The sequence below is a fragment of the Aythya marila genome (genome assembly GCF_965140915.1).
Source record: "Aythya marila genome assembly, chromosome: Z".
In the NCBI taxonomy this organism is placed as follows: Eukaryota; Metazoa; Chordata; class Aves; order Anseriformes; family Anatidae; genus Aythya; species Aythya marila.
The window spans coordinates 1555729-1582737 of record NC_139080.1 but is presented as its reverse complement, the minus strand read 5'-3'; the positions used below and the strand labels follow the sequence as shown (position 1 = coordinate 1582737).

Here is a 27009-nt window from a genome sequence, read left to right as displayed (position 1 = left end):
TCCTAAAGAACAAACGCGCTGTGAATCTCATCCTGCTTTTCCTCTAACATATTGTCGTCTGTGATAATCCAGCAAAGTTACTGCATGAGCAGTAAAAAGAAAAAGAAAATTGCTGATCTGCAACAAGGGAAAGCAAGCCAAGAAGTTTTTACAAAAGGATTGTTCATTGCAACTTGAGTTTTACTCCACTAAGGAATGATACTTGTGAAATCCCAATGAAGAGAATAGAAGTTGGCTCGGGCTGTGGCAGCAAAGGTCAAGATCTCTGGGACCAGAGAGAGAAAGAGGGAGGAAAAAATAAATAAAACAAGCAGGACTGTGAGCTTTCAGCTTGTATTTGGGGGATTCGACTTGAAGGTGATGTTTAGGGCTCTACTTTCTCGTCCCAAGGCTGCCGTGTGTAATTCTGCATCAATACTTAGAGCTCAAGGCTGGAGCCCACCAGTAGCTCCAAAAGAAGTTCAATATCATCTTCTAGACCTCAAACCAATGGTCTTGGGGGTTACTACTTGATCCTGTACCTGCCAGAGGGCTCCTTGAGGAGTTCAGCTGCTCTTCTCTCCGGTCTCCAGTGGGACCTGGGCATGAGCCCAAAAATTCAGGTCTGAGAGGGATATTAAACATGTTTAGGCAGTTGCCAAGCAATTTTTGACGTAGCTGCCCACATTTCTATTTTAGGCACTGGTATCTTTCCTGGATCTTAATAACTATTATCATCAAAATTTTAAGCGAATGACAGCAAAGAGGAAAACTGTGCAAGAGAAGCGAAGGCTCCTGAGAGCAGAAATTGGATTCAAGAAGCAGTTGACTGTAAAAGGGATACCAGTTCTTTCTGACCCTACAACAAAGCAGGGTCACTAGAGGTCTGAAAGCCTACAAGTGGCCAAGACTGCTAGTGTCCCTCCCCGAGCTCTGAAGTCCTCTTCAGCTCCCCCAGCTCTTCTGACCCCAAAAACGAGCCACATTGACTGAGCTTTGCCATTGTAGGTATGCCTCTGAGTGTCATTTCTCCTGCCAGAGGATTCCAGCTCACCCCACATGAGTGGGGTTTCAGCAGCCGGGCCGGGACGTGGATGTGCAGCACTTGTGCTCTGTAGGATGGGAGGAGGGATGGAGTTACGGCCCTTCTCTGGAGGCACTCAAAGTATTGCCAAGTGCACATGAACTATTTGCTTTTTTATGGACTCCTGAATGGGAGCAATTCCCCCAAATAACCCCAAAACTGGCAGTCGGGAGAGCAGCAGCAAAATCGTTCCAAGCTGTTGTTGTTGCTCGTGTTTATGAAAAAGTCTGAGCTACTGAACCCATCTTTTATGGGAGCAGGAGGGCATTCTCAGAGAAACAGTGCTTTTGGAAATATATTGAAGTGTTTACGTGGAACTCATGGTAACAGAAAATATGCTGTTCCTCTGCCAGCCTTCCTTGCTTTCTTCTTTTTTTTTTTTTTTTTCAGAGAAAGGACGCTGTTAGTTGTAAAAGACCAACTTCAGAAGAAATACGATTTAATGTCTCATTTTAATGGGACGTAAAGTGGTTCTAGAGCCTCTCTGCTACTTAGCAAAATCAGAATTTAGGAAAAGATTGAAAACCTAATGCCAATTTTCTCCAGATGACTGCTTGTCGGAAGGGATCAGGGAAGATTACGAAATGCTTTGTGTGCGCTGCAAATATCGAGACCTTAAGCACGTTACAACGCCTGTCGGAAACATGAGATGGAATGAAAAGGGAAAGCCGGGGGAAGAAAATACAAAATATTTCAAATGTTAACATTTAAAGATGGAATTGCATGTGATCAAAGGCGTGCGGGTGCCGTGCCGTGCGCACAATAGCCGGGGAGTTTATTTTGTGCTACGGCACGCGCTCTGTTGAAAGTAAAAAGATGCTATTTGGTGCTGAAGGTGTTCAGCAGTAACCTCCTGCTCTACCTTTGCATTTTGGCCATGATTATCGCTCGTTTTTCTTCCGATTTTGCTGGAGTTCAAGGTGAAGGCACAGATAAACTGGAGGGATTCTCTCCTCAAAACCTTCCTTCGCCACTGGGATTTGGTCCAACGGAGACCCGTGGTGGCTGATGTTCAGGAGGAGGACTGCTGGTGCTTGTAGGAGTTTATTAAGATTTTCAGCTCTTTTGTTTTAAGAACTAATTCAAGCTGAGTGTGATGTAGTTAATGTGCCATAATTTGCATGCAGAGAGAAATTGGAGCACTTTAAGAGACAGTCTGCATAACAAAAGGTGACCCGCTATTGTTCCTTGAACAATGGCAAGGGATTGTTTGGGGTTGGCATTTGAGGACTTCTGTGTTTCTTCACCCACCACAATCTGGTGTTAAGGCACACTTTGCATTTCAAATGATCTCTATTTAGAGCTAAAACTATTGCAAACTTCTACAGTTACCAGCTTAAATGAATTAAATATCAGTTTCAAGGACCAGGTATTTCAACACTTTGATTGTCATTATTTGTGTCAACACTTATATTGTCATTATTTGTCACATATTGTCATTATGTGTTTGTGCCCAGCCAGGCCAGACCCGTGGGCTCCTGTCCGTGGGGCTGCTCTGGGTGTCTTCCCTCACCTGCATGAACATTGTCACCTTGTTCTGGTGTTATTTTTCGTGGGTTTGGCCTCCCTTTCATCTCTTACTGTCTAAGTTTTGAGGGTCACGCCTCATGTGGGGGCTGAGAGCAGCACGGGAGCGGAGATCTCACTCAGTCCTTTCCTTCCCGTGCAGTGCAAGTGCCAGGGCCGGTGGAAAACCTGCGGGCTGTGTCCACTTCACCTACCTCCATCCTCGTGTCCTGGGATCCCCCTGCCTACGCCAACGGCCCCGTGCAAGGCTACAGGCTCTTCTGTACGGAGACAGCGACGGGAAGGGAGCAGGTGAGTGGGAAGGGGGGAATCCAGCCTGGGCTGCAGAAACTGTTTCATGCTGGTGAAAGCCCTCTTCTATTTGCTCTGAAATTGCAACAAAATGTTAAATCCTGTTTAAAGACCCATTAGAATTCCCCCTTTACATTGTGCTAAGCCATCAAGATGTTGGTAGCAGGTTGTACGTGTGATCGTTGTAGAATACGTGGGTTTAGTTGCTTCGTGTAACTTCTTCCAGGTTTATTGTAGGAGGGTAAAATAATGCAAATCCAGCCTAGAAACGGCACATCCTCTCATGAGACTGACAGCTGCTCATAGTAAAAGTTCCTGTTGCGGATGCATGCCTGTAACAACCTCTTCTGCTAGAATTTGCCCTTTATTCCATCTTAAATAAAGGTTTAGCTTCTCAAAGAGCAGCATATCGGTCCCCAAACTGCTCACCCGTGTTCGCGTTGCTCCTGGTGACCTCTTGCTGTCTGTGTGTGCTCAGAACGTGGAGGTGGAGGGGCTCTCCTACCGGCTCGAGGGGCTGAAGAAGTTCACCGAGTACACGCTGCGCTTCCTGGCCTACAACCGCTACGGCCCTGGCGTCTCCACCGAGGATGTCACCGTCACCACGCTTTCGGATGGTAAGTGGAGAAAGAAAGACCCAAAGGGTTGCTGGGCTGAGGTTGTGGTGCTTTTTTTCTCTACGTTGAGGAAGAAACAGTAATGAAGCAATTTAGTTATTCAGCGTGCAGGACGGAAACCAGAGATTCATAACCTGCCTGCAGTGCTCTGAGCTAATGCTCATCTCCAGGGATAATTGGTTCACTTCATTATACCTACATCTAATAATGAGGATGCTGCACAGCTCTATTTTCTCTCTAACTCGAGCATAGGTGTGGATATTTCCTGTAGCTATTTCATTGCAATGGCATTGGAGGACACAACTGCCTGCCTTTTCCTTGCATGTTATGTGGTGGGGCAGCAGATGTGCCCGTGCTTCACCCTCTGCTCGGTCACAGCAGCTTCCCTGCTATCCTCCCCAGGCTCCCAGGACACACAGGGGAGGTACATCAAGTTGGGTTTTGCATTAGGAAGCACTTAGTTGTGTTGGCCAACACAAGAGTTTACACCTACCTTACTCCTGGTGAAGACACTGAGTCTGATTCGTGGACCTAGCCAAAGCAGGAGTTACAAAGTCACTTATATCAAAGTCACTTTGGCCACAAAGGTGTAAAAACCTAAAAAGGACAAAAAAAATAATAATAAAATTCAGTGGGGTGGGTGCATGCAAAGCCCAAGAAGGATCTCCATCAGGCTGACTTTTCCAAATAGATATTTTTGCTGCCAGGCAGTTCTCTCTGGTTTTAAGAGGAAATACAGCCCTTACGGTTAAAAGAGAATAGCTGATATTTGCTGGGGGAAGGAGGAATAAATGAAGGGGAGAAGAGAGCCCGGAAAGCAGAAGAGAGAGCAGAGACGGGAGGGTGCCGGTGCTTCAGGAACAGTTCCCCACTGAGCCCCACAGCCGGAGGGATTTTTCTCCATGCCAACGCTTTGTTTAAAGATGATCCAAGAGGTGTCAACCGAGCTTTTGTGGTGAAATTTATAAATGGTTTAAGTTCTGATAACAATTCTGACAACTTATTTTTCCCCCGTGCTGCTAAAGGAAGGTAGGGGAGTTCCAGTTGGCTTGCCCTGGGGTTGGATCACTAACTCAAGGTCATCTTTGTGGAAAAATGTTTATATTTACCACTTTCTACCTAATTTTATTACGAATGCTGTATCTCTCCCTGGTTATCCTACCCAAACCAGCTGAAAAATTTAGTCTGAGGTTAGGAGTGGCGATTTTCTGTCTGTCTGGCGAACTCCTTTGCTTCTGAACGCTTCTCCACAGCTGAGCAGCTGAAAAAATCAATATGAGTTTCTGGGCAGCAGGAGCAGAAGCTATATAAACCCTGGAGAAAAACAGCAGATGAGAGGGATATCGTGCTCTGGAGAAGCTCCTGCATTTCTTTGAGGTGGCTGCAGCACAGTCCCCAGGCCACGCAGGTGACAAGGTGTAGGGGAAACCCCCAAGACAATGCTATTTTAATCTGCCTTACTCCAGGCTCTGTCTTCAGTGGGATCCATCCACGAGCCCCCAGCTCGTTTGGCACCGTTATTTTATATTTGACACCTCTGCACTATTTTTTCAAGTGCTGCTTCTGTCTCCCCGGTTAATTCAGTTTCCCCTGTTAATACGGGCTGGATCTTGGCAGAATAAATTACTTCACACTTATAATTATAAAAACAAAAGGAAAACAAGTGAAAAATGAATATTTTGCATAATGTATGCAGATTTAATTCACGCCGTGAAGTGTAGAACTGCGGCCCTGTACTCCACTTTGGTTTTAAATGTCATCATAAGTGAGAAAGGGAAAAGATTGTTATTCATGAGGCTGGAAATTATCCTCCGCAAGTGTTTCAAACACTTCACCTGTCTGCGAACAAAAATCACTGCTAAAGAGGAGGCTCTTCCTGGGCTCTTTCTCTACCAATAACTCATTCTCGATATCCAAATGACATTTGAAACCTGGGGTATCCCAGGGTAATTGCAATTAAGCAAGAATCTGTTAATTCTGGTTTTGTTTTAAAGCTTTTCCCACAAAACAAACCCCCCTCTCAGGAGGGGATGTGCAGAAAGGGGGAAAAAAAAGGGTTAGGAGCAGGTATAAAAGAAGAGAAAATGCCTCCAGGATTTCTTTTCATCCTTCTTACTGTGGTAGTCCCAGCATCTCATTGTACGGAAGGAGATGAGGGAATGGAGAGCACAAGTCCAAACCTTCCTGCAATTCCTTCTTTTATGGTTAAAAAAAAAAAAAAAAAAAAAGACCTTTCCCAGGGTTAAGGCCTTTTCTGCCCCATAAAACAGCAAGAAATAACTTGTGTGCAGCTATCAACCTACAGAGAGGAGAGGAGAAGCCATTAATCCATCCTGGTTTATTGGTGAGCGATAAAAGGAGGAGAAAGCCCGCAGTTCCCCATATCCACATCACTTTCTAAAACAGTGTTAGTTTCTGCTCCCCACTCACTGGTAGAGAAGTCTTTGGGATTGGGCTGCTTCCTTTCATCTTGTAAAAGGACCAGAATCGTTTTTAAGCCTTCTTTCCTCTTGGGAAAGCGAGTGTGCTTGCTCAAGTTATTTTTTCCATCCCAGTCCTTGGCTGTACAGCGTATGATACGGTCTGTAGCTTCACCACAAGAAAAAAAAAGCCCGTGCCGTTGGATCCTGCACATCTGTACGCAGACATTTCCTCTGAAGCTCTGGGATGTAATCTATTATCTGAGAAAAAAACCCCAGTCAAAGGAACTGAGTGTGGCAACCCCGCTGCAGGAGCTATGGACCCCAGACAGGATTCACCAGATCAAGGAGCAGACTGTATCTTCAGTGCTGCTGAGTTTTCTGTTTAAAATACAGCTCCGATAAGGTTTGGCCGAGCCGTGTGCCATCTCAGAAATGCTCCGAGCTATCGTGCTCGTGAATTTATCAAAATGCATTTAATTCCGGCAATTGGCAGCCGGTCTTCTTTCATGCTTCCCGAGTACTTGGTTTAAACAAAATTTATAGCCCATCTTCCTGGAGGGGTTCTGGATGGATGTCCCAAGCCCATCATGATCAGGAGGCATTCGGACAATGCCCTCATCAATTTTGGCTGGCCCTAAAATGACCGCTCACCAAGTCCACCCATGGACTTGATGAGCTTTGAAGGGCTCTTCCAACTGAACCATTCTTTTTCTTCTTATTATTATTATTTCTACCAGTTAGAAGTACCAAAACTCAGTGCTTTGCATATAAATGTTCTTCCCATCACCAGCAGTGAGGCTCATCTCACCCAGCTTCGTGCCAAGACGAAGGGGCTGAATTTATCCCTGGATGCATCCGTCTCTGCTCATTGCGTATCGATGAAATGAGTTCTGCTCTAATTTCTCGGCATCATCAAGCTGGGAATCATCCACAAAAGTTTTACCAGGTGCATCCGATTGCTTTATTCGATCAAGAAGGAAAAGCAGAGGACGTAATTGTAATCTCTCCAGCGCTTGGTTTGCCAGGGGAATTGGCTGATGGTTGTGCAACCCCAGACATTAAATCGGGGTCTCCCATTTAGTAAAGCAGAAAACTCAGAGTGGAAAACAAGGAATGAAGACGCCCGGCATTGCCGTGGAAGGGATTGAGTTTGATGCTGGGTCAGGGCTGGATTTATTTCTCTTATTGATCAAAGATCTGGCAGGAAAGATAAAGCGTGCATCAATTATGTACGAGTGCAACAAAATTGGGTAATATGACAAGTGTGCGCCAAAGAGAAATAATCAGAAAAATAAAGACAAACAAATAATGGAAAAGGAAAAATGAAGATAAGTTTATCTGGTAGGAGAATAATGCGTAGCGGCCATAAAACATAAAAGTCAGCAACGAAGAGGAAAGGTGGCTCAGCCACCCTTTGCTGTGCCATCACAGCTGCTCACTTTGCTGTACCATTGCCCCCAGACAATGAATTTTCAGGCTATTGTGATTCAAATGCATCATTCAAATGCATGATCAATCCTGTGCACTGAGGATGCTTCAAGGTGGTCCCCATCGTGCCCTCGATATAATACGTTGGCTTTCACCCATTCATTCTCTCCTCAGTCCCAGAAGTTTTGGCCAAAGCAAGTTACAAAATGAGTCATGTCCACGTTTTGCTTGGTGCTAAAGGTGCCACTCTCCTCCATTTTTCACTGAAGATGAAAACTATGTCCCCTTTCTACACGGCTTCCAGCTCGCAGGTCTTTACCTATTAAATTATTCCCTACAACCAGAAGTCTTTCTCCCATTCAGGTAGCTGTCGACAATAAACCAAACACTTCTTAACGCCGTTTAAATAAACAAAATTAATTCATTCGATCTCTGAGATGCTTCAGGTCTGAGATCATTGGTGTAGATCTTTGCTGAACCAATTTAAACACGGGCAGCTGAAACAATAATTTTGCCCGAGTGCTCTTGTTAACGTCACATAAAAATGGTTTAAAGAGCACAGCTTTGGCTTGATGTATTCATAACTGTACACTGAAAAATCATTTTCTCTCATTTGCCCTAATGCATCAGGCTGCCAACTCTTCTTAAATTGGGTATTTACCATGGGCCTTTTTCAGTTCTTTTTTTTTTGCAAATTCAGGGCCAACTTAGGCAGGCAATATTTCTCTAGAAGGGAAATAAAGCTTGAGGTGCATGTCAGGGAGCTGATGCATCACAACTAAGAACATATTTGTAAAGCTCTTGGCTCCTCAGCAGTTGAATTAATATTGGCCATCTGCTGAAGGAATGAATATACATTTGAACTGGTCTTGTACGAGCAGATTGGAAAGAGATATATGCAGAGTGGAAAACAGGAAGAAATTTGTCAGGAAGTACTTGGTTGCGGATGACCTGAATGGCTGTTTTGTCACATTGCAGCCTTAATGGAAAACGCTGCTTTTTAAGTAATATCTGGAGAAAAAATGCCCTTTTTCCCTCCTAGCATCCTTCTACAAGCAAGGTAGCAGTGAGAGGGGCGTCCGGTCAGTCTGCGTGTGATGCGTCCTCAAAATGCACTTACCTTGATGAATAAATACCAGAAAAAATTCTGCCCTGCTCCTACCCTTTTTCGACCGAGATGCTAACAAAGAAATGAATTCAAGTAGTCGGTGTCACTGCAGGGAACCCGCTGAATGGCTGTTTAAAGGGTTTGCTAATAGGTCTATCACAAACGAGAAGGAATGAGCAGATGCAGTTGGTTTTTTCTCTCCCTAGGGGACCTCTGAAGTGCCACCTGGATGATGTGCATGCTTGTGAGCAGATTATAAACCACATGGAAAAAAACATGCTCCTTTCTGTCCGACGGGAGAAATATTGGGTGTAGCTTGTTGGGATTTGGCTATTGATGGCACCTTGTCCCACTTCTCTGTTTCTCTTCCCTTTCAGTGCCCAGTGCGATGCCCCAGAACGTCTCCTTGGAAGTGGTCAACTCCAGGGTAAGTCTGCCCGTGCTCAGCATCTCGTGGCCGGTGATCCTGCGTGCAGGTGTCCCTGCTTTTGGTAGGCTCTGCATCTCCACCATCTGCATCTCATCCCTCCTCTGAGGCTGAATTTGATTTTGGGAGGCGTTCCGCTTTTCCTTTCCACAGGCCCAAATGTCACCTATGCTCCAAAACTTCTTAATTAGGAAAAAAAAGCCCTACTACAGCATCAGTCCAGCAGAGGTGGGTGGTAGTCGATGAATGAGATTAGCCTGGGGTGCTGTCAATGCTAAGAATCAAGGAGGAATTTGCTCCTCTGTGGCTTTTTGGGTGTTATTCTGGTGTACTTGGAGCTGTGTTACTGAGCATCATTAAGGAATGTGGTTCTCTGAGTAAAAGTGTGTCTACCAAAAGGTTTTCTGTTCCCCCTGGGCAATCCCTCCTTGGGATTGCCATTGCAACTTGTCCTGTGTCACTGTAAAGGGCAAAAAAGGTCAGGGTGGCCATACCTGAAAGGATCAAAATACCGTTTTTGCGATCTTAAGGAGTTCTGCGAGGATTTATTTTTGCTTTCTTGCATGCTTACCTGTGTGCATTGACTCGCACAAAAGCGTCTCGGGTGAAATCTCATTAGAAGAAAAACTCCGTGTTGTTTTTTTAAAACATTTCCGTGCCATATTTCAGCATTGGCATGAGGAGACAGAAACAAAGGCAAGAAAAAACTCGTATATTACTAACTGAAAATCAGTGAATCGTAGCAAAACCATGAACAAAACCATGTATTCTGATCTCTTGGAGGTTCATGTGAGAAAAAGATAAAAGGCAATCAGGTGCTGTGGTATTTTCCTATGCAAAATGGAGCTGTGTGTGACCAGCAATGTGAATAATTTTATAAAACAGCTTTGTCTAATGTATAAATAGGATTCAAAAAGTGAATTTTGATCCTGCTGCAGAGCCACGGCACCTTGGAGCTTTCCTGCTGTGCAGATCCCGCACGGATTCTCCTGTCCTATAACAAGTTTACCAGTGCTGTAGGTTTTCCCTATGTGGGGACACCAACTGGGTCATTCTCAACCCAACTCCTTCTTTCTCCATGTCATATTCAACAATGTGAGACTTCATGGCATTTAAGGGAAGTGGGGAGAAGCATCAAAAATGTATTGGTGAACTCCTCAGGTGGACACACCACATATTCCCATGCACGTGGGAATGAAAAGCCTCATTTCCTTTCAAGATCTCATTAAAATAAGCCCTGAAACACCCCAAAAATGTTCGAAAGAGAAGCAGTGATTTTTTTTCAGAGAGGCTTCAGCAACAGGAGTGCCACTTCAACTGAGGAGAGAACAGCAGAAGCTGTTCCCTGATTGCAGATTAACGTCTGTAATAGATGTAACTGTGGCATGATTAAACAGAAAAATCTCTGGGAATAACGAGAAGCAGAGCTGGTCCTGAGGGAAAGGAGGGGTGGGGAAGAAATATCTTACTGATGGGGTTATACGCACCACGTGCAGGTAGGTCTGTTGTCGTCTTGCTTATTCCGATGAGCACATCTCAATTTTCTTCGGAAGCGTTCATTTGTTTCATTTCAATGCCGTAATTCCCTTCTTAGAAAAACCTGTACCATTTCCATGATGGAGTGGGCTAATATTCTTTCGTAAGATAATATTGTACATAATAGGTGTTAATTGCGCTTCGTGCTTGATGAGTGCTACTTCTGAATGCTTTCGGAGAGATGGGTGAGATTGCTCCTTTTTATTTACTCCTCACATTTACCGGCACTGCAGAAGCTCTTGTTTTGGAGCTCATTTCATTGATTTTCACTGGCTCGTTAGGACATTGCAAAGCTCAAATTTCAGCATGTGAAAGAAAGGTGCAATTCCCACCCATCTGTGTCTTATCAGCACGTCCCCTAGGACGTTATCTTCACCACATCCATTTGCACAGCTGCCCAAAAGCAGGAGCCCAAAGCTCACTGACTAGGATAAACCGCAATTTAAGAAACATTTATAGGATCTCCGATCCGTCGGGACCACTGAGTACCTGTCAGGCTGATCTTTTTCTTCCCTGCTTGCTTTCATGACATCAAACCTTCTGGATCTTTATTTATTTATTTCAAAATTCCCTCTGCTGCAGTTACTTTTGTCTTACAAGCAGTGCCCAAAGGGCATTGTCGTCTTGGCGCATCTTGTTCCAAAGCTTCGTGTTTACTTTTTCCTTCCTTACTCTCAAGGTAAAATGTCACCGAGCAGTTGATCATGGTTAGTGACCTTTTAGGCTGAGCGTTTCCATTTTGAAGCACTTTGAACAAAAATAGAAAATAAGACACGGGTTACGATGCTGCATGGGATGGGGCATGGATGCTCCCACCTTGGGATGTATTATTGGGTTATTTGCACTTACAGGTAGAGTTATTTTGTACAGGTGGGGTAAAAGAGTCTACTGTGAGCCTCTGCTCCAAAATTCATCCTCTGCTCAGGAGATCTATGGCTTTCCAAAGCACCCACTGTTGATGGAGAGTATCAGTTTTAAAAGCTCGCAGGCTGACAGCTGTGTAAAAAGGTGTTTGAAGGGTGTATCGTGGATCTTTACGGGAAAGAAAAAGTGATGTGGAATTGTTCTGCGCTCTCCTGGACCGCATCCTGCAGGTAGGGACGATGTAGGGAAGTGCCCATACCCACATACCACATAAAATCCTTGTAAGATGGGAATAGAGTTGAAATATCTACATCTAGGCAACCAGAAACAGCAAATATAGCAGAAATGAGCTAAGCTCACTAAATCTCAAGGAATAAAAAGTTTTCTTTCAAGCAGAACCATCTTCAAAGATCGTGCCCTGAAATGCTATTTCCCTTTTTTTTTTTTTTTAATGTGACTCCTAACGAGGCGAAGTACGCAGTTTCTCACCTTTGTAAAAGGTTGTGATAACCCAGCCTCCTGTTGCACTTCTGCAGTCTTTGTCTTGCCCGTCTTCTTGTTTTTCTTCTCTTGGCAGCCCTTGCTGAGAATTAATTCAATTAAACGCTTAAAAAGCACGGACTGATGCAATCAAAACAAATAACCAGCCGTCATGGTTTGCTAACCGGGTTTGAGCCGTGCACAGAAGAGACCCAAGACTTTGCTTTGGTCGTTTGCAGAATTGTTTAAATTTTTATCTCCGGTTTAATAAGATTTCTGTCTCGCTGCTATTTTTCTTTGGTGCTGGCAGATCTATTAATTTAATAACATGACGGAGACGGCCAAGCAAATGGAAGATGCTCGACGTGAATTACTATTACCGTGATTATTGCTTAATATTGATGGGGCTCTGGGACTGGAGACCTCAGTCAGATCAGAATTGATAACGGTGAGGACTGGGACAGAAATACAGTTCCCTGCCTAAAAGAGATTTCACTGTAAATCGCAACGCAGACGTGGCTGAGACAATTAAGAGGAGAATTTGATCTGAGAAACCGGCAAAAGGCATGGGGGCTCGTAATCACCGCTGGCTGGTTATTAGAAATAACCACTGCTGGCCTCTTGGTAGCGAGCAACCAAGAGTTATTTCAGGAAGAAATCTTCTTTCAAAGCTTTCTACATGATTCCCAATTTTCTTTTCCTATGAATTAATTATGTGTAGCGTCCAGTTTGGCCAAAAGAAAGAGCAGTGATGGGAAGGATACGCACGTAGGTGTGCATATGTCTGTTGCCATTAAATTCTGGGCATGAACCTGATTCAACATGAAAGCTGAAAATGCCCTTTTTTGCCCTCTCTTTTTACTAACGTGTGGCTTGTTCCTAATAAGAGACTCATTTCTAGTTTATTTCGTTTGAAAATAGCCTTCTTTGCTAAGGAGAAGGACGCGTCCAACGCTTAATAGAGTTTTGTCAAAGAAATACCTGCACCTACAGCTTCTCCTTCTAGAAAAAACATGGAGCACATTGCTCAAAAACAATGGGACAATTACCAAACCTTCGTCAGCAGAGGTCAAAGAAGGGGACCATTTCCACAGCAGGCGGCTGGAAAACAAAAAAGTCCAAGACTTGCAGTTTCAAGCTAAACAAATTGCCAACCTTTTTGTCTTCTAAAAGAAAACCTTTCTGTAAAAAAAAAAAAAACAACACTTGTTAAAGAGAACAAGTGTGATCCCAAAGCACTGCTTGAAGTCGCTATTTTGTGCCATGTTTCATTTCGTTGACAAAGCGGGCCCACGGAGCAGCGGTGGAGGGAGAGTGCAGGTGAGGACATCACAAGAAGTGCCCAGAAAGTCACTATTTTATATAAAACTCCCGTCAATTATCCTGTAGAAGAGGCTTTGTATGGAAACCTGGTGTGAAGATTAGGAGAATGCTAACAAATCTCTTTTTTCTATCGTTTCGTGGGTGCGCATCTTTGTCTTTATAAATAAAAAGTTCATTGTCGTCATGCCCTGTAATGTTTGCTACCCAACATCTCTGACGTTTATGAGGTTTTTGGAAGTGCCATAAATAAACTGGGGGAAGAAGATTCTTCATTGTCTTCATCACTGGCTTGCGGTAGGAAAAGAGAGGCTTTTGTTTCAAATTTAACAAAGGAGAATTTGGCTTAAGCGAGTGCTAGCCGTGGGTTGTACCCTTGAATACCACATTTGCAGCTCTTTCCTATTATCCTTAGCTCGTTACGCTGAATAATTGTGTTTAACATTCACCGAGCAAAACTCTTCCCTGCTTCTTGCCTCATGTGGTCAATTATTCCTAGCAAAATCTTTGTAATACGCAACACCTTGAACTCTCTGCAGCTACGGCGAGCGTCTCTTGCTGTCAAAAGGGGTAGGCTGGCGGGTAGCAGGACCTCCGCCCCGAACAAATCATTTAATTTCACACTGCTTAAGCACCTCGCAACCGTGGCTTCTGGAGATGCTGCATATTCATGGCCACTTGGACCGCTCAGGGCTGCAGGGTGGTGTTGAAGTTGGACAAAAATGGGGACAAAAATTGCCTGATTTTAGAGGAAGTCTGGCTGTGGGGTTGCGGAGGGATGTCCAGGGGGCTGCGGTGCTGGACCCCGATGGCTGAGCTGGATTCGTGGCTGAGCCTGATGTTGTGAGGAGCCCAGACAAGGGCACAATGCGGTCAGCATCCCATCAGCGAGCTCCGTTTTTAATCGTCTTCAAACTCGTTAACATTTTGTAATGGAGAACGGCGCCTAAGGTGCTGAGTGCCACTAAATGTCCTAATAGATGGATCCTTCTGGGCTACCTGTACTTTTTCTATCAGACTGATTTTTTTTATGCAATTTTTCTGTCCCTTTTCTTAATAATTTTATGCAAAAGACTTAGACAATCGAAGTTAGGCATCCGACTGCCTGCTCTATAGGCGCTCTTGTATGGGATGCTTTACGTTAACCTGGGACCTAAAGAAAACAAACCTCGTGTCTGAACTTTTCCATCACCTACACAAAGGTTTGCTGCTCAGATGGAATCTTAAATGATGTTGAATGGTCCCCAAATTAACGTCATCACCAAACTATCAGCTCTTCAGCAACCTGTGGCACAAAGCTTTCATCATTTTAGGGTAAGATGTTACTCGTTCCTCTCCTCCTCACTCCAATTTTGATCCCCAAATTGTTTTCTGCTGCTGCGGAGGAGGATGCAGACTGGAAGACACTTGCCTTGGGATGCTCCGTGACACACCGGAGCCAGATGCTGCCACTGGAAAAAAAAAATATACTTTTTTCTTTCCTTAGCATCTGGGTCTGAAGGCTGCTTTGCGCTGCAGACAAGCGGTGCACAGCCCCGGAGATCAACCATTCTGTCAGGCTGCATTTAGCTTAGCTGCTTAAAATTGCTCTGCTGCTAAACGTACATTAAAATGTGCCATAAATGCATCCAAAGCTTCGCAGGAATTGTTGCTGAGCTGTACATCACGCCGGTGCAGCGCCGCAGGCTCCCTGAAGGATGAGGATGGATTGGGCCCTTTATGACGAAGCAATAGAAGCAAGGATGTTTCTTTTAAGGCTGGACAGACTGTTTCAAGTAGGTGCCATCTATCCTGCTTAGAGCCTTTCATCATCATATGTCAGACATTTAGCTGGCACAGGAGGCATTTTTCTCCCAAACGAGTATGGTAATTATCCATTTTCTCACCAACTAAGCTTAAATCTACCTAAGAAAGCAGCAGGGTGCGCAAGGTGCTGGCAAGGGGATGTTGCTGTCCCCCGTCCTGCTGGGATGCTGAGCATCCTTCCCGGGTATCGACTCGCTGAGAGCACTGCTACCAAAATACGAACAAAATTGCTAATTGAGGCACTTCTGCATACCGAAACTGTCCTTCTGGTGGTGGTTTTGGGGGAAAATCAAGGTGATAGAGCTAAGCCAGACAGTCAAACAAGCTGCCATCCCCCAAACCTCTCCTTCCAGCAGGGATGATGGCTGAATTGATGAGTATAAAAAAAAATCAGGAGAAGCTTTCCTCTGCTAACTCCAGCACGCTGCCTGGTGACGTTTCTGTACGGCAAGGCTGAAGAGCCAGCAGGGTGGTTGAGCTGGATTTTAACATGATATTTGCCAAGTGTGAAAAACGTGGTAATTTCTGTAATTAGCTAATGTTTGTAAAGCACCGTGGAGGCTGGAACTCTTCAGATATATGTAAATGTTATGGCAGCAGGGAAAGATGAGCTGCGTATACTGGAAAGTGAGATTGGAGGAAAGATAAAATTGTTTTTTCTTCTCTTGCCAGATGGAGCAACGTAGGGTAAAATAGCGTTGTTTCTGAAACTATGATGAACGTTCAGAGAATTTATCTAAGTTGGGAAAGTAAATATGAATGATGTCCAGGAGCATCTCGTGTCGGAATCGATACTGAGTGGTTTAGAAGAAGCAAAGGTAAAATCAAAGTGACTGTCGCCACTATTTAGTGAAGTGTCCTCTAGAAACAATGCTAGTAACCTTTAAAGATACTACTTAAGGAGAAGACCGTCAAGCAAGAGATCTTTAACCTTTAAATGTATTACTTATTAGGGAAGGATAGAAACAAGCTCTGAGCTTAACCTTTAAGAGCAGAAAAGTTTCTGATGGCTCATGGATCGATACTTTCTCTTAATATTAATTATCCGCATTTCTGAGACCAGAACTGTTTGGGGGTCATTCTCTCCGTAAATATCCCTTGAACTAATGAAGCTGGAAGATGTGTCGTTATCAGGGAAGCACTGTAATTGTGGCCGTCAAAATACTTGCGTGGCACAAGTTCCAAGAGCTTTTTCCAGCTATTTATCTTGAGTAGTGTGAGAACTGAAGAGCATCGTCCCCGTCTGATACCTTGCCGCTGAGCGCACAGAAACCCTCAAAGGTTACGGTGTCAAACCTGGGCAGGTTCATTATGTTATGGGATTTGATTAAACCTTGTTCGAGGTGATGAATGTTCCGGCCACCTTTTCATTTAGGATAAATTTAGCAGTACTATTAAGCCACTTAATGCAGCAGGCAACACGCCGAGCGGGAGCTCTGGGCAGTTATCTCTTAATGATAAAGACTCGGCGCCTGCCGAACGGTGCAGCATGCGAGGCTTACCCAGAGACCAATAAACCAAATTAACGAGCTATGACACTGATTAGTAGAGCTCTGTGTTCCCGGGTATCTCTGAGAGAAGCCATAAAGAGCCGGGGAAGGAGAAAGGCAAGGTTGCGGGTGGCCACAGGGAGCCGATACCGGCTGCTGCCATGCCCCGGCGCAATGGGACCTAAGGGGAAGGAGCCAAAATATTTGTAGGTTCCTGTCCCTGTGCAAGAAAACATAAACTCTGCTTTGCTTTGGAAAGAAAGATCTCAGCTTAAAATACCCATCTCCCTTCTAATATGAGCAATATTTGCAGCACTATCGTGGTAATGCTTTGCGCTTCTGCACGTGCAACTTTTGAAGCTTTTAGCTCTGCTCCGGGATGAGGTTGGTTTCATGCAGTCCATCTTCACCTAAAGGGCATGATGTCTTTACATGGCGTTTTATCTTTTTATATTTAACTCTACATCTATGGTTTGGACGTGCTTAAGAACCATGGTATAAAGAAGGCACTAATATTAAATAAAAACCAAGAAGAACAGACTCCATTTCTAAATTTTGAGCAAAAAATAAGTTGCAGGATATTAAAAAAAATAAAAAAATCAGTGATTTTGCTGAATCATGAATATTTCAGTTGACTTTTTTTTTTTTTTAACTTCTGTATAATCTGGTAAAGGACTGGGGAGAGGTACTCTCAATGCTCTGTGCGGTTGTGCCTAACGTCAATGCAGGTTGAAAAATCAGCCCGTGGCATATGACATGCACAGAGCGATGGATTCAGTCAAAGGAGATTGGTTTTTATTATTTATTTATTATTTTTTTATTTATTGAGGTGTGTACAGCTGTATTTACCTTTGGTTTAGGGTGATGCTAAACAGTAATTTTCCCCGCGGGCGCCGACCTGCCATGACCAAGCATTTGGCCATCAAATGCTGCAACCGAAGTGAAAAGACAAAGGGTGTTTAATGCACACTGAAAGAAGGAAGTTGCCTGATTTGCATTTCTAGCAGGAAAAAAATACTTCTGACCTGTAATATCTCCTTTGGATGAGTGACTGAACGATGGTTTTCTTCCAAATCGGAGATTTACACAGTGAAAGCCCAGCCTTGAAAGGCTCCCTCCTGTTTCTCTTTGTGCAAAGCCCCACGTTGACTCATCGGGCTGGAAAGAAGAAACAGAAAGAGAAGATTTCTCCAAAAAACACTGTGATGATGGCGAGGGTGAGCCAGAGATCGAGGGGCTGGTTCACACTCATGTGCTTCCCAGGCACTAAGCCTGCTCTCCGCTTGTTCTAATATTTGCTTTTTCCCTTAAGAGATCCTTATCCTTTAGCAATTAGGCAGCGAGGCTGACAAAATAATTTATAATCACACCAGCCAAAGCAGCACAAATCTGTTCCTAAATATATTTCCCCTTAATTTGATGTGTTGGGGTAAACAGTCGGTGCATTTATAAACACGTTCCTTGCAAATTGCTGGCGTCGCGGTAGTCCTGATAAGCACAGCATTGTTTCTTAATACCAGAGGAAACATCTGAATGTGGCAGAGCTGCTTGTAAAAAAAAAATATCAAAACTTAATAGAAAGAGGGGATGCTTTGGGTTGAGAACTGGCAGGTCTGCGCTTTAATCCCCGCTGGTTTATGGAGCGGAGGTTTCAATGCTGTGGGTTTGCTCCAGCTGTCTGTGGCAGTGCCCTACTTTCCGTTCCCCAAATTCGTAGCTTGCTGAAGCCCGATTTCATTTTGAAGTTACCTAAGCGTCTTCAAAATATGTTTGTCAGTTTTCTGATCGCCGGTACGATTTGGCCTTGAATTACGGATTTCAGGGCCTTCCAGAATCACACGTTGGAGCCAGCAAGTGCAACAATTTCCAAGTTTCTTCTCTATTCCTCCTATTCACTGAGAACAAGATGGTTCAAAGCGCTCATTCTGCCTAGGAGCACAACGATATTTATATTATTTCTGTTATTTCTGTTATTTACTGTGCCCTGATGGGAGCCAGCTGCACAGGGTACGCAATGCCAAAGCCCCAAACCATGGGCATTGCTGGATGAAACCAGATTATCCAAATTTTCACCATCAAAATGCTTCCATACTTGTTCAATAAGAAGCAGACGTAATCCTAGGTGACCCGTAGGTTGAATTTCTATCAGCCTTTTAGCCTGTAGCAGGGAATCCCAAAGTACCGTTTTGTTCCCATCTCTTGAATGAGCCGGAGGAAACAAGCCAGTTCCTTGTCCGCAAGCAGACAGGAAGACAAATTGCTCGCTGTAAATAATTCACTCATCTCCAGTTCTGCCTCGCTCTGTTTTAATTTTGCAGCGCTGCCAGATTGCATCGCACGTGGCTTTCCGTGGTTTTCTTTGTTATTTAGTCCTCCGTGCTCTAATGCCTCTCCTGGAATTGTTTTGACTGGGGAACATCTTGCAATTAAAAAAAAAAAATAAAAATAAATAAATAAAGGAAAAGAAAAGAACAGCAGGGTTGTAAAAGGGAGTAGCAGTGGTGTCGGAGCTGAAGACACAAATGATGCAGAGAAGGCGAACCCGGGCAAGTCCAAGTGAGAGAAACACACTGGAGGAGGTGAGGAGCAGCATCCAGCGCTGTGTGAACTCGCTGAGAGCAAAGTAAGGATGCTTTGGGTATGGGGTGTGAGGGTCTGTGCCGCAGGATTTGTGCTACAGCATCGGGAGGTGGGCAGCGTGATCCCAGAGCATCACAGATCCTGGGTGAGCAGGATGAGAAGCAGCATCGAGAGCAGGGGTTTCACCTGTTTTGAGAGCAAAGACGGGTTAATGAAAGCTGTAAGGTTCATGTACATAAATGCAAGGGCATTCAACCTCCACGCAGATGCTGTCAGATATAAAGTTGTGGTTTTGGTGAAGCATGAGCCTCCTTGAAACTCCTGCACCCACATGAGAGCTCAGCGGTCCTTCATTTAATGATGGAAACTTCCCACTTCAAAATCATTCCTTTTACTTTCCGCTGTCCTCAACCCATCGATAAGCAGCCTGGGGCTGCTGAAGTGGTCTTCTTTTTCATAAATCTTCATCTTCGAGGAGCTGGAAGAGGGGAATGACATTTTTTATGACAATATTCAGACCGCGAAGCAGGACCAAGCTCGCTCCTCAGCTCCATGCTTCCTCTCATCCCCTATCAGCCGCCAGGCAATGACAGTCCACGGCGGTGTCTGTACACTGGCGTTTTATTATTATTTGCATGTCAGACAGTCCCCGAGCGCTGCTGCCTGTCCTCAGCATCTCATCCTGCAGCCGCCAGGAGCCGTGCAGCTCTTTAGCACAGCCTGCTCCCGTCCCACGGCACCGATACGATTCCCTGCGCAGCCACACGCCTCTTCCACAGTCAATTTTGGGGGAGCAAATAAACAGAGCGAGAAATTACCAATAGCATTTCAGGTGTAATAGAGAGCCTCCTAAGCTGGCTCCGAGTGCGAGGCTTCCTTTTCATCCCCGTGTCCCCAAACACCTCTTCTGCACGGTTTCTTTCAGCAGCCAGCCAGGGTTGGCTTGCCCGAGTTTTGGATGCCACCGGTGTTTTTGGCCCTGTGGCTTTTTTGGAGGGGGAACGCATAAATAAATGCATAAATACATCCCCTGCTTTTTATTCCAAGAGGCAGGTTTGTGCAAGAAATAACTCTAATCCTCTAAATCATTATTCACAGGATGCATCCAGGGGCTCATGAGTTATTTCCATTTAATTGTGCCGTCTAGCAGCCGACCTTTGATGAACTCCCCTAAAACTGCCAGGTTTCCTCTCTGAAAGGGGGCACCCCAAAGTAGCAGAGCTTAATCTTTCCCACTCGAGTGGAAGAAGGGGATAACGTCATCCCTTCCACGAGGGTGCTGTGAAAATAAACGGGTAAATGAACGTATAAATTCATTTCATCGGCGTTTGCAAGTTGCTGGTGCCGTGGAAAGCCCAGGAGGAAAACTGGGGAGCTCTGTCTCCTGATAGGGACTAAAAAGAAGCAGTGGAAATTTCCCGTGGACATTTTTGGAGCCTTTTCGCCCAAGGCTGATGTCTTCCCCAGTCCCACAGGTAATTCGGTCCCCCAGGTCCCACTGCTTCAGCATCCTTCGGTTCAGAGGTTTCGCTGCCTTTGCTCGAGGAGTCGTTGCTCCTCCAGTGACTCCAGCATCAAACATGTTGCTTTTAACCAAAAACCTCACTCTTTTTGCTTGCTCTCTGCTTCTTTACCTGCTATTTAAGCATAACTGCTCCCCCCAATATCCCGCAACAAACTTTAGTCGATCTCCTGCATATTCATGAGTTTATTTTCAGCACGGGTTTTCTGCAGCTCCGCTTAAGTGTTCATTATATCCAGCATCCCTACTGAAGTTTTCTGAAGTTTCCAGCTGTTTAAAAACCTCGTCGGAGCTGCTACGTGCTGCAGTCGAGTGCAGAGCCTAAATATGCTTGTAAAAAAAAAAAAAAAAAAGAGTCCAAACATCATTGTGCTGAAGCACCAACATCTGCTGTTCTTATTTATTTTTGGGGTGGGTTTGCTGCAGTAAAGGCAGGCTGCAGGCAGCAGAGGGAAGCTGTGGGTTGCAGCCCAGGCTGGGGATGTCCCTCAGACCCTTGCTGTGACGGATGCTGCCAGGCAGCTGTCCCGCCAGCCCCCTTCTGGGCTTAATAAGATTTTAGAATTAGCCAAGAATCGGGATTAATTGCGGGAAGCCAATCCCGTGGACACCCCGAGAACATTTCCTTACAGACACAAGAGAATTAAGTTGGCTCGGTCAAATGCAGGGGCCTCTAATCCTAAGACTAGTTAAAAGCTTATGAATAAGTCGTGTTCCTAAAGTCCTGGAAGTCCTAGAGGACAAGGGGAGACTTTTCCTGGCTGCTCTGAGCACCGCTTGCCCCCGCGGAGCAATGCAGCCTTCGGTGCTCTTTGCAGCATTTCACGGGGTCTTTTTAGAAAAAAACCTTACATGGCTTTTCCTTTGAATTATACAGACATATTTATACATATATACCTATTTATACATGATTTTTATATATATATTTAATTATAAAATGTTTAAAAAACACCAAAAACCTGCTGGGTTGGTGTGCTTTCCTCCCCCTGGTGCGCTTTGCCCGCAGCACCTTCTTGTCCCTCCCGGCGTTTTCTCATTTCCTATTTATTTTGAACGATGTTATCGAAGCCTCTCATTGAATTTATTGCTAATTACATTTTAAGAAAGTAAAACTGTGTTAACGTAACCAAATTCGATGAAGTCTGACAGGCACGTTGCTTCTGAGAAGCTCTGATTTAATCACCCCAGCCAGCAATTTGCCCGGCACACAGTCGGTTAGCTGGTGCTATTCGCCAGAGAATACCCTTGAAAAAGAAAACACTCATTAATTTCTTTTCACTGAGCTCGATATTTTATGGTTTTGCATCTAAACTCTGGAAGTCAGGATGGTTCGAGTGACTGGCAGTTCAAAAATACTCGAGATAAGAAAGAAACGGGTACGGAAATAGAGGCAGAAAATCATATTTAATTTTAGGGAGGTTCTATGGCAAATATAATTTTGCACATTCCCCTGCTCCCCAAACCTCTGAAGGTCTTTTATCCACTCACATAGGGAAATAAGAGCATATGGAAGGAGCTAAGTGATGTGTCCAGTCATATAACCAGCTGCTGAGCATTTATTGCGAACACCTATTTCATTAGGGCAAGGACCTTTTCCTCCGCTGATGCACGACAAAATGAGCCACGAGAAATTTTGGAATGGCTTGTAAAAGTTTACCGAGGCGGGATCCAGCTGTAGCCTGGCATAAACCCAGAAGTCATTCATTCCAGGACTCAGTCTGAGCACACTTGGTTCAAGCTGGGAGATAATTTGGGTGTCTGTCTGCCTTCGATTTCCGATGGCTTGTAATGAGCCATAAGATTTTTGCAGCATTGGCAGAGTTTTTTTTTTAATTGGGTTTTATTTTTATTGTATTATTTCGTATATAAAAAAAAATAAAGCACAACAAGTGCTTGCGCTTCCCTCATTTTCTTTAGCATTTCCTACCATCATATTTTAATTGCCTCTTATGCAGAGATACGTGGGCAATATGGTCTTTTACCATCCGCAGCTATATTGGCCCAGTGCCATTAGTGAACACAAATTTCCCTTCTGCAGCTTGGCAGTGGGGTGTACAGATTTATGGGATTTTTTGACATTTTCCGTGATTATTATTATTTTTAATCGCTGTTAAGAAGAATGCATGCAAATAAAAAAACTAAATAGGAGCTTTCTGGCAGGGATGGACACATATCGGTGGATTGGGGTTTCCATTTCTCAGTGTTTGGGTTCCCAAAAGGCTCAAAAATGTCCATTTTCACCAGTGTGAAAACTGTAGTTTCACTGCACGGGGTTACACAGCCCTCTGGCTGGTGGTTGCGTCCACCAGCTTTTGAAAAATGGGTCTTCTGCCTTCACAGAGACCCGTCCCTCACTGTTTTATGCTTTTATTTTTCATTTATAAGCCAAGCAAGTGAAGGAGTGTTTGCTATTCAGCAACATTTTAGTGCGTTGCATAAAAGAAACGCGCAAACGCATCCTGTTCTGTAACAATTTAGAGTGAAAAATCAAAAAGGCAGCTGAAAACAAACACAAGAAGTGAGTCGAAAGCCGGTGCTAAGATGGAAAGATTGGAGATTAGTGCCAGGCAACCCCCATATCTGGAAAAAGGGTGTTCCCAAAGCAGGGACAGCACGTGGCAGCCAGCTCTGTGTCACACCTCCTATGGTTTTCCCTAGGATTTCCCATTCCTTGGGGCTGTTGTGGCCTGGGGAAGTCACCCCAGCATCACTCTGCTGGGCTGTAGGGTGCATATCGGCATGGCCACGGCTCTCCTCCCCTCTGCTGCGTGGGCAGGATCGCAGCCCCATTAACTCCGTATTGATTTTGCCTTCCAGGAGCAGGAGAGCTGTAATTACAGCGAGTTTCGATGCAGAGGTGCAGGTCCTCTGTCCCCGCACATTCTGCATGGTTTATGTCTCTATTCCAGCCCATTTGCTCTCCCAGATTCTGCGCCCGTGATTACAAGTTACGGCTTTGTTCTGCTGGTCCAGGAGAAAACACCAAGAGAAAATATTCCCTTATTCACCCTTGGTTGCAAGTGTGTCTGTAATGAATGGTGTGCGTTCCCTGGCTCTTAGCTGGGGTCACTGCTGACCTGGCTCAGCTGCTGCGATTAATTTAAGAGCGATGGTGATAGCCATTGCCTCGGACCGGGGTGAAGGAGGCATGTTGCCCCTCCATCCCTTAAAATAATGTCTCTCTCCCCATAAGCTCGATAATTCTGTCCATTTGTCAGCATAGACCAGGCGGCCAGAAACAAAACAGCAGCGTCTTGCAGAATATATACCCAGGACAGTTAATGAAATAACATTTCTTGTACTCAAATAATTGCAAAGAAATAGGTAGCATCAATAAAAATAGCATCCTGTTGGTTTATTATCCTTAGGTCTTTTCACTGTTGCATTTTAATTGGTAGAATTCAAGATATTTTTTTTTTCATATTGACCTTTTAAAGAAAAAAAAGTCAGAAAAACATAGCAATAAATGTGGCAGGAGGATCTTTATTTGTGCTTTTGGTGATGAAGTTACATACTCAGCTGTGCCAGAGTACAAGGGACTTGTAGCTGAGGTTAACTGCTTGGATATAAGAGGGTTGTTTTGGCGGTCATGGTGAATCAGCAAATAATTTCTGGGTCAAGGTTTGCCCTATGAAATGACTGAAATTAGAGCTGGAAGGAGTTGTTGTGTCCTCTGGTGCCACTCTGCTAATGTACCGCCGTTCCCAGCAGCCAGTTTTATGGGTTTGGGTTGGTTTTTGCTCCTCCCCACTGCCCCCAGGTACTTGTAAAGTGTTTTAAGTGGTGGTGTTTTCCCACCGCATTAGCTGGGGGATTGCTCGAGTGTCCCTCGCACACAACTCACTGGTATCACTATCTGTCTTTCAGGAAAAACCCTAAATTTTCCCTTTCTTAATGTTATTCCGCCACTTCTCGTTATGCCCCTGGGTGCCATTGCGAGCGCTGCCTTGCCATTGACATTTACAGTTGTGTACACTTTATGCTCTTCTCTCCCCCCAGTATATGTGTGCTGAGCACCCCAGGGACAGATATTCATTAGACCAGGCATGCAAAATAAAAGTTACATCACCGCACTTGCTGTTGTTATTACCTGCATTACTGTGAACTCCAGGCGTGTACAAACACAGGCTCAAGACCTTGTCGTGCTACCCACTGTGACAAAACACCAATATAACAGCGATCACAAGGATTTCTGGCACTTCTTACCGCCTTTCGGTGTGGATTTGTGTTAAGATATTTACAAACCAAAATATTTCACCTCACTGATAATTCCCGCCGTAGCTGGACCCTGTATCCTGCCTGATTTACTGCTTCTCATCCTTTTCTTATCTGGAATAATAGACAATATTATACACTGTCATCCGTTCTGCAGCTCAGTAAATAGTGTTGCCAGTGCTTGAACTTTACTTAGTGTCTCTGGTGAGTGAGCAGGTTGGTCACGGAGGTGGTTTTGCTGATTGTCTTGCACAGCACGTCGCCTGCCGCTGCTGCACCATCAGGGCCTGTGGCAGATGTGAGCAGGGAAAAGGAAACGTGACGGGGCACGTCCAATGTCCTGGTAAAAGAAACGGTTGTTCTGATGCCAGGGAATCCCTGAAAACACCTATTTTTTATCAAAATCATCTTACACACTGGCGATGAAAGCAGTGTTGTCACATCTGTATTGGCCTGGCAGATCCAGCGCCATGAAAGTGAAGATATTCCCATTCTTCCTTGGCAACATTTCAAGAGAGGACGCACCTTCATTAGAGGTGCTTGGACCTCGAGGAGGCCTGTTTCATCTGGAGAAGGCTCCTTTGTGTTCCAGAAACAGAAATAGTTGTTGTGAAGTAAAGAAAAGCCAGCACCTCATGCTTGGGTCGCCATGAGGCCTGCTCCTCCACGCTCCCTTTGGCCTGGCTGAGAGCTTCCACTGCCTCTGTAAAATCTGATTTCTTCTTTTTTTTTTCTGAGTTTTGTGAACTTATTGACATCTAGATTTATACTTTTATTCTAAGGAAATACCTTGTGGTGTCAAATTGGGATTCAGATTTTCGGCACTTTCTGAAGCTGTCGAGTTTTTCGTTCGGCCTAATATTTAAGAGGTTAAGTGCTGGGTGGGAAAGTTCCTAGGGGATGGAGGCAGTTCGTCTGTCAAAAAGTGGCATAACTAATGGCATTTATTGAAAGAGTTAACTGGTGGAAACATATATTTTTATGGGTCAGTTCAAGTGGCCCCAGTGTCTTCTGAATAAGTCCCAGAGTGCCAGGAATGGGAGGGAGATTGCAGATACGGAGAAAAAAAAAAAAAAAACAACAAAAACACAACAGTTATCCCACAAAGCTGCTGACTGCATTTTCACTGTCCTGTAAAAGATTTCAAGTATTTTGAGCAACGTTTTGCTTTGAATGTTGTCTTGGTAGCTGAGAAAAAGCAGCAGGAGTAAGGATTTGGAGCCTGGAGTAGTTCATACTTGCATGCAGCCCAAGGGATCGTACATCTTCATCACAGCCTGCGGTTAGAGTTCATTAGAGCAAAACCAAAGCAATTGGGATGTCTGGGTGTTTTTATCAAGTCCCTGTGCTCCACGGAGTGGATGGGGATTTCCTTCAGTTTCATCCTTCTGTTCAGGGGTGATTTTAAGTGAGAATGAGCCGTATTCAGGAATATGACGTATTTGGCTATGGTCGCGCTGGATTTGTAAATGTTAAAGTCTTTCCTTCCTCCCCATCCCAGGATCTGTGCAGAAAGAATGTTTCAGTAGCAGCATTCATTTGATTTTTTAAGTCAAAAAAAATGAGCTTACATCTTTTGTCCGTAAATAGAAAAAAATGTAACTGTAAGTGGAATAATACCCTATATCACCCTAGGTATAAGGATCAAGCTGTTTGCTATTTTTCCCTTTCCTTCAAAAATAAAGGCGAGCATTTCTCTGGTCGTAGGATCCCTGTGAAACGACAATGAACGGGCAGGCTGCGTGGATCACCTTTGGAAAAAAAAAAAAAAAAAAGGCAATTACCCTTTATGGACTGTTCTTCGAGTAATTTCCACTAGAAATGCAATTTTTTTTTTTTTTGGAGACAAAATAAAAAAGGATAGAGTCCATTAGCGAACAGTTGGTCTCAGCAGAAATGTCATCCTCAGGACAGGCTTCAGCTGGGATGGAAAGTTGGAAGGAAAAAATATGACTGCTGCTCTTATTGATGCTTTGGGGCCAGATCCAGTCAGAGGCAGCAGCTTTGGTTTGACTGCAGAGCTGGCTAACCTGAACCCTTCATTAAAAGGAGCAAAATAGAGAGGAAAATGGGATGCAAGGGGACAAAAGGGACTAGGTTAGATGATCTTAGAGGTCTTTGCAGCCTGAATGATGCTGTGGTTTCATAAAATCTGTTAGGAGAGGCACTTTGAAAACTGTGAGGAGCACAAAGAATCAGGTCTGAAGGTCTGAAAGCCTAGAAAATTTGGCCTGGGTGTTGAAGGCAGCCAGGGCACTGACTTCTTGCAGATGTTTCAAGAAGTTTTAAACATTTCTAAAGTGCTAATAAAG

General features: G+C 44.4%; 1 protein-coding gene across 1 annotated transcript in view; it reads left to right on the top strand.

Annotated features, from left to right (window-relative positions):
* Positions 1 to 27009, top strand: part of LOC309889652 (netrin receptor DCC) — a gene marked incomplete at both ends in the record, with an annotated part of 357636 nt that overhangs the window by 244901 nt on the left and 85726 nt on the right. The window contains 3 exons of the mRNA XM_082782596.1: positions 2733 to 2881; positions 3360 to 3498; positions 8835 to 8884. Of these exons, the coding sequence (XP_082638722.1) occupies positions 2733 to 2881; positions 3360 to 3498; positions 8835 to 8884 (338 nt within the window). The remainder of the gene's footprint in view (positions 1 to 2732; positions 2882 to 3359; positions 3499 to 8834; positions 8885 to 27009) is intronic.